This window comes from Panthera leo, chromosome C1, assembly GCF_018350215.1.
Source record: "Panthera leo isolate Ple1 chromosome C1, P.leo_Ple1_pat1.1, whole genome shotgun sequence".
Lineage (NCBI taxonomy): Eukaryota > Metazoa > Chordata > Mammalia > Carnivora > Felidae > Panthera > Panthera leo.
The window spans coordinates 103,668,605-103,679,569 of NC_056686.1; the positions used below are offsets into that span (position 1 = coordinate 103,668,605).

At 45.7% G+C, this 10,965-nt stretch overlaps 1 protein-coding gene across 2 annotated transcripts; it reads right to left on the reverse strand.

The window, feature by feature from the left end:
* Nucleotides 1-215: 215 nt before the first annotated feature.
* PEX11B (peroxisomal biogenesis factor 11 beta) lies at nt 216-5,640 on the reverse strand. Of its 2 annotated transcripts, none has more exons than XM_042953724.1 (4): nt 5,564-5,640; nt 4,648-4,763; nt 4,049-4,250; nt 216-1,438 (listed from the first exon to the last, which is right to left on the reverse strand). In XM_042953724.1, the coding sequence occupies exons 1-4, from the start codon at nt 5,617-5,619 to the stop codon at nt 1,033-1,035; spliced, it is 780 nt and encodes a 259-aa protein (XP_042809658.1). In that variant the 5' UTR covers nt 5,620-5,640; the 3' UTR covers nt 216-1,032. The 2 variants fall into 2 exon arrangements, with proteins under 2 accessions (XP_042809658.1, XP_042809659.1); XM_042953725.1 differs by lacking the exon at nt 5,564-5,640 and adding an exon at nt 5,379-5,545.
* Nucleotides 5,641-10,965: the final 5,325 nt, after the last annotated feature.

The following is a 10,965-nucleotide window of genomic DNA, read 5'->3' on the forward strand; positions in this document are numbered from 1 at the left end:
CCCTCTTCTCAACGAGACTATAAACTTCTAAAGCTGAGACCATGAAGCTTCCGAGCTTTTTGGATCTCTATCCCTTAGTATTATGCCCCGCATCGTGTAGGTGTTCAGTGAAAGTCTAGGTGAGGATGCCAGTGGCTAATCCCACGGAAAACCCAAACCACAGGAACAGGAATTAGAGGCCTCAGATGACAGAACACACAAGACCAGACCAAACATCGATGAGCAAACTGATCTTTAATGTGCTGACCTGAAAGGCCTGCTCTCCAGTGTGGGCACAGGCCACAGCTATTTACACAGAATCACTGTACAGTATTTACAGCAAGATGCCAGACACAGCATCATTCCGGATAGGCAAAGAAGGGGTGGGAACAGGCTAGGGAACAAAGCCCTGAAATAAAAGTGTAAGTGGAAATCTGCAGGTGTGAGCAGAGGGAAGGGCCAAGTCATGAGGGAGGCCGGTGAGGTAGACATGAAGGAAGAACCATTGCACCATCTCTGGTGCGTAAGGGGAGAGTCCACTGGGACAAAAGTCTTTAAAATTATGATCTGGTGGCATTTGAAAGGGATAAAATCTGCTACAGGTCACTTTTGTGAGGAAAAAGATGAAGGCAGTTAGAACCTCACAGACCACACCTTCTACCTCCCCTTACCAAAAAAGAGTAATTCTGCTGCTGCTTAAAATGCCCAGGACAGCAAACGGAGAAGGTAAAAAAAAAAAAAAAAAAGATGTAGAGACGGAATCTTAAATAGACTCAGAAGAGACAAAGTAAAAGGGGTCAAGAGAGACACAGACATTGCACCAGAGGAAAAAAACAAAAACTCCAGAAGATCTGAACATCAGAATCACCCCGTTGACTTTTCATAAGTCACCTCTCCCCACCTCACCTTTCCCAAAGCTCCTCTCTCTTACCCCTGAATCCTGGGATTTTCACTTTAACCGAGGAGGAGAATTAGAATGAGACTGGTATACTGGGGGCGATCTAAGATTGCATCTTACCAATTCAGATCCCCTCCTTATCTTGTACCAGAATATCAGGGCTTCAGTCTTAGCCAAGGGCAGATTAGGGTAAGAATAGACAAAATGGAGGACACGAGGCCACAAAGCCCCACAATCCCAGGGCCACAGCGCCAGAGGCCTAGTTTGTCCAGTGGAATGAAGAGATCACAGGCATTTCTGACCACATCCAGCAGAAGTGGGGGATGACCTCGAAGGATCCGAGCCAAGAGTAGGACTCGGAGCTGGAGCTTGAGAGCCAGATGAGGCAAGCCTCCTCCTGGAGTCCCTGGAACCCCAGGTCCTGCATTTTCAATTCCTCCTGGGGCTCCTCCTCCAGACCCCTTCACTCGCCGGCTACAAGCTGAAGACTCTTGTTCCATCAGTAGGCGAATCTCATAGGCATCACGGCTCAAGTTCATGATGAGGGAAAACAGATAGTACCTGGGATACACAGGCAAGAAGAGTCAGTAAGGGCAGACAGTAGCCACTAAGCCCAACAAATAGAACACGTAAACATTTTTTTCCCCCATAATGCAAAGGGATTATACACTGGAACACCAGCAGTAAGTGCTATTAGCCACTATTAAGAATGTCTTCCCAGTTTTCTGTAACTAATCAGCGTTTATGCGTACCTTAAGATCCTGGCTTAACATCATAAGCATCATCAAACCATCCAAGTTCAACCTCAAATCTCACTTGTCCACTTGGCAAGCCACATACTTGGCAAGTGTGTGGCAAGCACACACACATTTGACATGAACTATAATAATGCAAACGTTTTGAGAGAATGAGCTTCAGTTGTTTCAGAAACTCAGACACATTATAGATCTTTTAAATCCCATCCTTTTGTTAAAAAAACAAACAAAACAAAAACAAAAATGGAGGCCCAGAGGTGTTCGGCGACTTGCTAAATGTGTTAGATTATCAATTCCTTAAGAACAGTCTATGTCTGGGGCACCTGGCTGGCTCAGTCAGTAGAGCATACAACTCTTGATCTTGGGGTCGTGAGTGTCAGCCCTATGTTGGGCATAGAGATTACTTAGAAAACAAACACCGAACAGTCTGTTTTTGATTTTTAATCCACTATGACAACACTGGTCTATGCTCAATATAATTGTCCTACCTCTAAAACACATCCTGAATCCAACCCTATCTTTCTCCCTTACACGCTACCAGCACAGTCTCAACCATCAGCACCTCTTGCTTGAACTACTACTTTACTCATTTAACTGGTCTCTCCATGGCCACTCTTGCCCCCTGCCCCCAATAATCTAATTTCATCACTCCCCTTCTTAAAACTTTCCATGGTTTCCTTCCTGTCCCATTTAAGATGAACTCTAGACACCTTAGGCAAGCTTTCAGAACTCAACGTCTGACCCTGCCTCTTGAACAACATCTTGAATGTTTCTTGCCCTCAATCACTGTGCTCCAACCATATTAGTTTCTTTCTATCTTTTGATCTCATCAAGCTTGTTCCTGTTTTAGGACCCTTATACTGCCTCATCCATCCACCCGGAATATTCTCCTTCCAAAATCTTCACATGGCTAGTGCTTCCTTGCTCTTCAGGCCTGAGCTTAAATGGCACCTTTTCAGAGAGTTCCTCATTCTAAGGTAGTGAGCCTTTTACTCTCTACCACACGACCATAATTTAATTTCCTGCACAGCACTTAACTACTCATATTTTTATTTATTGTTTCTTTATGTTTGTCTCCTCCCATTACCATGTAAGCTCCACTGGAGCAGGGACTCCTTTTATCTTTATCCTTGTACCCTTGTCTAGACTAGTGCCTGGCACACAGTAAGAGCTCCATAAATATTTGTTGAATGAAATGCATAAACATGGCATATAAACTCTTCTAGGGAGTTGCTTTTCCATAACAGTCCAGCCATGCCTTCACTCCCATCCTTCATACACTATAAGCCATGTAATAGCTGTAAATCACTGATAAACATGAGAAGAAAAGCAAGACGTAAATGGAGATGGAAAGATGCTAACATTATATAACACAACAAACAGAATCACAGGAAACAAAAATAAAAACAAATACAAATGATGTGTATACAGATAATTTTAATCCCAAATCATACTTCTCTCCACCTTCATTACCCGCCAGCTCCTTAGTCCAAGCCAACATCATCTCTTGGCCATATTAGGACATCTCCTCTTCTGCCCTACCGCAATCCACCTTCCACATTGCAGCAAGACAGATCTTCTTTAAACACAATTTGAATCATGTCACATCCCTGTTTGGAACCCATCGTACTTGGGATAAAATTTAAACAAAACGAAACCAAAGAACCCTACCCTTGCGTAAGAGGCCTTGCACGAATGATCTGGCCCCTGCATACATCTCCAGCTGAAACTTATGCCCTTCACTCGATACTGTTCATCATGCTGGCTTCCTTTCTATTTCTCTAATTCCACAAAATATGTCCTGGTTTAAGGCCTTAGAATGTGCTATTTTCTGTTTGAGAAGGTCTTCTCTGCCACTGTTGGCTTTGTCTAACTTGTACTCAGACTTCAAGTCTAAACTAAAACATTACTTTCTCAAAGAGTTCTTCCTTAGCCTTTCAATTGAAATCGGCCCCCCTTATTATATATCTCATAACACTCTGTACATTTCCACAAATATTGGGTTTGGTATTTGTCTTAATATGACTCCCCCCACTAGACTAGGAGCATAAAGAGAGTAGGAACCGCATGTATTTGCCTCTTTGCTTTATTCCGTAGCCCATAGGAAGCACCTCCTAAATATTTTTAGAATGAATGAATGAGCAGGCAGTGAAAGACATAATCTGTGGTAGACAGATTATGTAGACAGAAGCAGAATGAAATCAATATAGTATCTTAGGCATCATCATGGAGGAAAAATCTGCCTTCCATCTGCCTCCATTCACTATCCTCTGATAGTTTAAAATCTAAATGAAGACCGGATGCCAAGTGATTAAGACGTGTATATTCTGGGAAGACCCTGAGAGATCTTTCACAAAAGACAAGCCAGGCAGTACAGGGAATACAAAAGGTCTTGTAGGATAAAAGGATATCAAACCTGAATGAACGCTGGGCCCACTTCTCCTGATCCACACGGGGAGCTAGTCCAGATTTTCCAGCCCACAGGACATTGTCACAGGCGAAGTACAAAGCTCGATTGAGGTGACTAACAGTGATGCAGAATCTCAGGACAACATCTGATAAGTGCACAGCTCGTTTGGCTGACTCAAGGGCATCTGCTGAGTTACCCAGTCGTAGAACTTGTGGGGATTAGCAAGGAAAAGGAAGGATTTGGAAGTAGAGGCAAAGAGAGAGTGAGGCACAGAGAAAGAGAAAAGAAGGTGAAAATGGAGGAAGTGATAGGAACATTTTTTTTTAAAAGAGGAAAATCAGTTCAAAAAACTTTTTTCTTCAAATTTTCATCAACTCGTGTCCCAGTTTGGTGTTCTCAGACCTGCCCCATTCTCTCCAATCCTTCATTAGCCTCTTACCCCTGTTCTCTGATCTCAATCAGGAGGCCTGCAGAGGATAACTGCAGAGCCAAAGGAGGGGCAAGAATGGGCAGAGGAGGTCAAGAACAGGAAAGAGGGACTGAGGGAGAATAGCTGGGGATGGAGAGAGTGTTGGAGTAATAAAAGCAAAAGCACAGTTACTTACGCTTTCTTCCTAGGCTCAGATGACTCTCCAGTTGTCGAATTTGTTTCTGTAACTCAGGACTGGCCCCATGTTTTTGTAGTGCATGGCCAAGAAGGGAGCAGGCATACTGAGCCGCCCTGGAGGAGAGGCCAGGCAACGTAAGGTAGAGAGACCTCCCTAACCTACCCCTCAAAAAGTCTTCCAAGAGGCAAGTAATGACTTCCCTATTCCCAGTTTGAGACCATTCCCTGTCCTCCTGTATACACCCGTATCTTACCATTTCTCCTCCAGGGCAGGGGAAGGGAAAAGCTTAAGGATAAAAAGGAGACTAGAAAGGGTTGAGGGACACCACTTGGAGTTGAGAAAATAAGAGGTTTGACCATGATGAAGTCTGAAAGGGACTCTGAAGGCAGCAGGGGATCCATCACAAGCACATCCGTGTGAGAATGTATGTGATACGTAAGGGAGTGGGGGGCAGACGGAGAGCAGATTATTCTTCAGAATAGGTGAACTGGTAGATTTCAAGGCCCTCTAACTGAATCGAGACCGGAAGACAGGGCGGAGGCAGAGGAGTTCCCGGATAACAGCAGGGTGAGGGGACAAGGGAACTAGAGCCACTCAGCTCTGGGGGCAGAGTCTGGCTCTCCGTCGCGGGGCGAATGCTCCTCACGCCACCACCGCCCAGTGAGTAAAGTGTTGGTCTTATGTGGACATGGCAACCCTTCGCGGCCTCCCCGCTGGCCCACTCGTGCCTCAGTTTCCCCATCCTTCCGGTGAGCAGAAACGAATCATCTCACGGCCCGCTCAGATCTGCTCCTGGCTGTCCGTCCGGGCCCCCGTAGCCCGAGCTGACCTTTTGTGACCCCCGTAGTGTGAACGGACCTCGCCTCACGAGGATCTTCTTCTGCCCCCACCCCCATTCCTATTCGGGCCGCACCTACACAGCCGTTCCCGGGCCTGGCTCTGAGCACTGAAGCGAACCCAGGCGTCCATGACAGCGGCAGTCCCGGCTCCGCAGCCCCGCGCCCGCCCCACTTCCCGCCCCTAGTCACGCCTCCTGGACGAACCAACGGTCGCTCGCGAGGGACAAACATCCTCCGAAAAGAGAGTGAGTGGGGCCGGCCTCGGAAGCGGAATTTCAGAACGGGAAGCGTTTGGCCTGGGCCAACACCTGCCGTGTTTTTGTGTGTGTCTCCATCAGAGCGTACTTTTACCAGGTGGCCTCTGTTTCCTAAGCATGTCTCTGGCGGCACATTCTTCTTTAAATAATCTGGACCGGGGGCGGGGCTTGCAGGAGTAGGGGCGGGGCGAGAAGGCGCAGATGCCAGGTCGCCTCGGCAGCTGGGATAGGGTTGCCCCTCCCCGGGGATGCTTCCAAAACACCCCCAGCGCGCGCGCGCGCACACACACACACACACACACACACGCGCGCGCGCGCGCGCTGCGGCCAAATCCAGGGCTCTAGAGGCTGAAGAAGTCTATGGGAGTAGAAGCTAGCACCAGATCCCTGCTCCCCGCAGGACCCTGACGGTTGGGCCGGTGACCTCCAGAATACAGATGGAGAGTCTCCAGGGACAGAGGCTTTAGTGGACGAAATTCGCACTAACCAGCTAACCCCTCCTAATAAGAAGGGCGAAGACTCAGTGGACGAAGCTAACCTCTTCATACTCACCCTCCATCCCCTCACCCCTTTCCCTTCCAGATCACCATGTCTATAGGCAAGGCACCCCTGGGGGTTAGCTGCGGAGGAGGAGGTCTGGGCGGGATCAGTAGAGGTGGTGGGATCAGAACTCCTCACCTTCTCAGCTGCAGCCAAGGTCCGAGTGGGACTGACCATTGTACTGTTTCTTTGGCTGTAGGGAACCTGACCATGCTGTGGTCAGTGACTCGGCCACGACCCAGCCAACTCCATCCTTCCCCTGTGCGGCAACTCTTTGCCCAATTAGCAGCTGCTGACTTAACTAGTCACCTTTGTGGCCCCTAGATGCCACTTGGAATATCACTGTTCAATGGCTGGCCGGGGACATTGTGTGTCGGACACTCATGTTCCTGAAACTAATGGCCATGTATGCTGCAGCCTTCCTGCCTGTGGTCATTGGACTCCACCGCCAGGAAGCAGTACTCCACTCGCATGGACCCCGCTCAGCTGGAAGGAAACTTCTGGAGACAGCCTGAGGACTTAGCTTCCTGCTTGCCTTGCCCCAGGTGAGTGACTTGGGACTCAAGGCTTGACTGAACAAGAATTTGGGTATGCTACATAAACCTTTGGAGTCAAGAGGTGTGCTTGGCCAGTGGTCACCCAATAATCCTTAGAGTGGAGTCTGCTGTTTTGCAAATTAAGATCATTGCATGTTGGGGCGCCTGGGTGGCTCACTCGGTTAAGTGCCCAACTTTGGCTCAGGTCATGATCTTGTGGTTTGGCTCAGGTCATGATCTTGCGGTTCGTGAATTCAAGCCCAGCATCAGGCTCTGTGCTGACAGCTCAGAGACTGGAGCCTGCTTTGGACTCTGTGTCTCCATCTCTCTGTCCCTCCCCTGCTCAACTCTTTCTCAAAAATAAATGAACATTTAAAAAAACCCGATCATTGGGGCGCCTGGGTGGCGCAGTCGGTTAAGCGTCCGACTTCAGCCAGGTCACGATCTCACGGTCCGTGAGTTCGAGCCCTACGTCAGGCTCTGGGCTGATGGCTCGGAGCCTGGAGCCTGTTTCCGATTCTGTGTCTCCCTCTCTCTCCGCCCCTCCCCCGTTCATGCTATGTCTCTCTCTGTCCCAAAAATAAATAAAAAACGTTGAAAAAAAATTTAAAAAAAAAAAACAAAAAAACCCGATCATTGCATGCTAATCTGTATCTCTGTTAAGAGCCTACTTCTTAAAAGCAGTACCTGTATCTATGACTCCTTCTTCAGCTTTGTTTTGCTATGCTTGGCTCCCACCTTTTTGCATCTCCCCAGCTTCACCTTCTTCAGGAGATTATTGCAGAAAACTCTAGGGATTGAAACACATGTGGGGGTCTATAAAGACGACAGTGGGGGCGCCTGGGTGGCTCAGTTGGTTGGGCATCCGACTACGGCTTAGGTCATGCTCTCTCAGTCCATGGGATAGAGCCCTACATCGGGTTCTGTGCTGACAGCTCAGAGCCTGGAGCCTGTTTCAGATTCTGGGTCTCACTCTCTCTCCACCCTTACCCGCTTGTACTCTCTCAATCTCTCAAAAATAAACAAACATTAACAAAAAAAAAAATTAAAAAAAGAAGACAGTGAAGCCAGGGGCTTTGGGTAAAACTCTGTAGTACATTTACTCATCCATTTAAAAAATTATGTGCATTACTCCTAGGTACACTCAAATGCTCTATCAAGGATTGAGCAGCAGAGTCCTGCCTTCAAGAAACTTAAGACTAGTGCAGAAAACAAATTAGTATGCAATTGTAGTACAGTATGCAGTCAAGCATCATGCTAAAGGTAAGCATATGGAGAAGCTAAAGAACAATGAGGGTGTCTGAAACCACTTCTGGACAGTCAGGGAAAGCTTCTCAAAGACATTAAAACTGATTGTTTTTGACTTGTTAAGAGAGGTGTTAGACAAGTTAAATAAAGCAGGGAATGGTGGGGAGGTGGAAGGCAAAGGAATTCAAAGTGGTTGCTGCTAAAGTTGAGGGCTAGAAAATGGGTGAGTAATGAGCCTGGATGGGAAGGAAAGCTCGATCACAAATACTAAGCTTGTACTTTATCCTGAGTGGAGAGGCACTAAGGTAAAATGTGGAGAGTGAAATAATCAGATTTATATTTTTTATTCTAGCTTTATTGTAAAAACTGCAAAGAACACTAGAAAGAAAACAGAGCATGTGAACTTGGGATACAGTTATCAAATCTCAAATATTGACAATGAACTAGAAATCTAGGGGAAAAAAATGAAATATGAAGCAATTCCTTTAAGACCAAAACCTTTAAGACCCCCTCTGAGGGGAAGGAGTAAAGCAGCATTTTGGAGACCAGGATTAGGATTATATGTGGAAGGGCTGTGGAATGATAATGTATTATAGAAGATTTAAAATCTGATCCCTAAATCCTCAAATATTAGAAATGTAACTACCAAAAGTTAGACTGACTATAGTTCTAAGATAAAAAATATTGCTTCCGACAATATGTTGCAACAGGACCTCTGCTACCCAGAGCTTTAAAAAGCAGCATTGTTGCCTCAGTGTAAAAGTTGTTAGTTTTTTATATGAAACAAATTTTAGATGTGGACTGGGAGTTAGAAGCCTGTTTTTTTTTTTTTTGTTTTTTTTTTTAAGGTTTATTTGAGAGATAAAGACAGCACAAGCAGGGAAGGGGCAGAGAGAGAGGGAAAGAGAAAATCCCAAGCAGGCTCTGCATTGTCTGGGCAGAGTCAGATGCAGGGCTCAATCCTAGGAACCATGAGATCATGACCTGAGCCGAAACCAAGAGTCAGATGCTTAACCAACTGAGCCTCCCAGGCACCCCTAGAAGCCTGGTTTTTTTTTGTTTTTTTTTTTATTGCATTGTTTTGTTTCTTCTGAGTGTAGGCTCTACTACTAGCTATGTCACTTTGGCTAAATCACTTGAAACCAATGGGCCACAAGATATTACATAGGAGTTTCATCCTTTGTAACAGACATTCTGACAACTGCAGTCCCCATTTGGTTCAACAGCAAACTGATTAACATTATGATACATGTGCAAAAGGTGGTATTTTTGGTTCCAAGTTAGTATCCTCTTGTATAAATTCTTCATTGCCCACATGTTGTATTTATTTAAAAGTAGCGTTTTTCTTTTTAATGTTTATTTAGTTTTGAGAGAGAAAGAGACAGAGTGTGAGTGGGGGAGGGGCACAGAGCAGAACAGAATCTGAAGCAGGCTCCAGGCTCTGAGCTGTCAGGATGGAGCCTAACATGGGGCTCAAACCCACGAATCGTGAGATCATGACCTGAGCCGAAATCGACGCTCAACCAACTGAGCCACCGAGGTGCCCCCCCTCCTCCATATGTTGTATTTAAAATATCAGTCCTGCCTTCAAGGACTAATATGTCTGTAAAAAAAAAAAAAAAAAAAAGTGGGTCAAGGGAGTACTGGAGTAGTTAGAAATTATCTTTGTAGGCTCAAGTTTCCACAAGTTGAAAGGAAAGTTTGTATAGTAGGTGGTAATTTGCATATAAAATACGGGAAAGGAAAGGCAGACCTAGGGCTATGGACCAAACTCCGTACAGGAGGCTTACCTATTTTTAAACCCCTTTTCACAATTTGCTAGGCATGGTACAAAACAAAACAAACCAAGCAAACAAAAAAACCCCAGAAATATATGGACTCAAGACAGGGAAAGAGGAAAGACCACTCCCCTAACTAGCTCGGAGGAACTGATCAAAACCCAAAGCCATTCATAAAATTGTCTATGGCTGATACTATTCATCTTTCCTAAAAGTCCCTCATGCCTGCTGAAATCACTTTCCCAAATGCCTTAGACCCAGGAATCTGACACCCACTGAGCTTGCTTTATCAAACAGTGACTCAATCTGCCTTACCTGAACCAAGGTACTAATCCTGAAGCTCTAAACTGAAAAATACTCTTTATGGATTAAAATAAAAACCTCAGCAATTTATCAAAAAGGGGGAAGGGCAGCCAATAGCATTTGGAAGAATGTTACATTTTATTACTTAGCATTGTTTCACTGTTAATAGTTATTGTACATAATACTATTACTGAAGGTCATTTCACCTAGTGGCTGCAAAATGGCCTGAAATTTTAGCAGCACCCATTTTATACAAAATTTCTTTTTCCACAGAATTGATTAGACACATCAGAAAAATCATTTCAGCTAAAAATGTTGATGTGGTAGAAATACCCTTTTACAAAGTGCAACATTAGGATAGTACTCGAGAAGGCAAGATTCTTTAAGTCCCAGGATTTAACGAACTGACTGATTAGCTCCACAGCTGAAAGGAATGATATTTTCAAGATTCTAACCTTTTAAATATGGCACTACGGATGAACCAGTACTCAGCACTGCACAGCTCTGCATAGAACGAAGGATGCTGGGAAGACAGTGTGACTGGTGGTGGGAAGGGGGAAGGAGGACCAGTTCTAATAGTCCTCAAACTCCACTCCAGCTGTTCCTGTTCCACACCGTCCGCCAAGCTGGCCCAGTCTCCTATATCCAGTGTGTCACCAAAGGCAGTTTCAAGGCTCGATGGCAAGAGACCACCAATAACCTCTTCACCTTCTGTTGCCTCTTTCTGCTGCCATGGACTGCCATGACTGTCTGCTATACCTGCACCGTCCTCAGTGGGTCCAGTTCCCCGACGAGGAAGGGGGACCACGGTGAG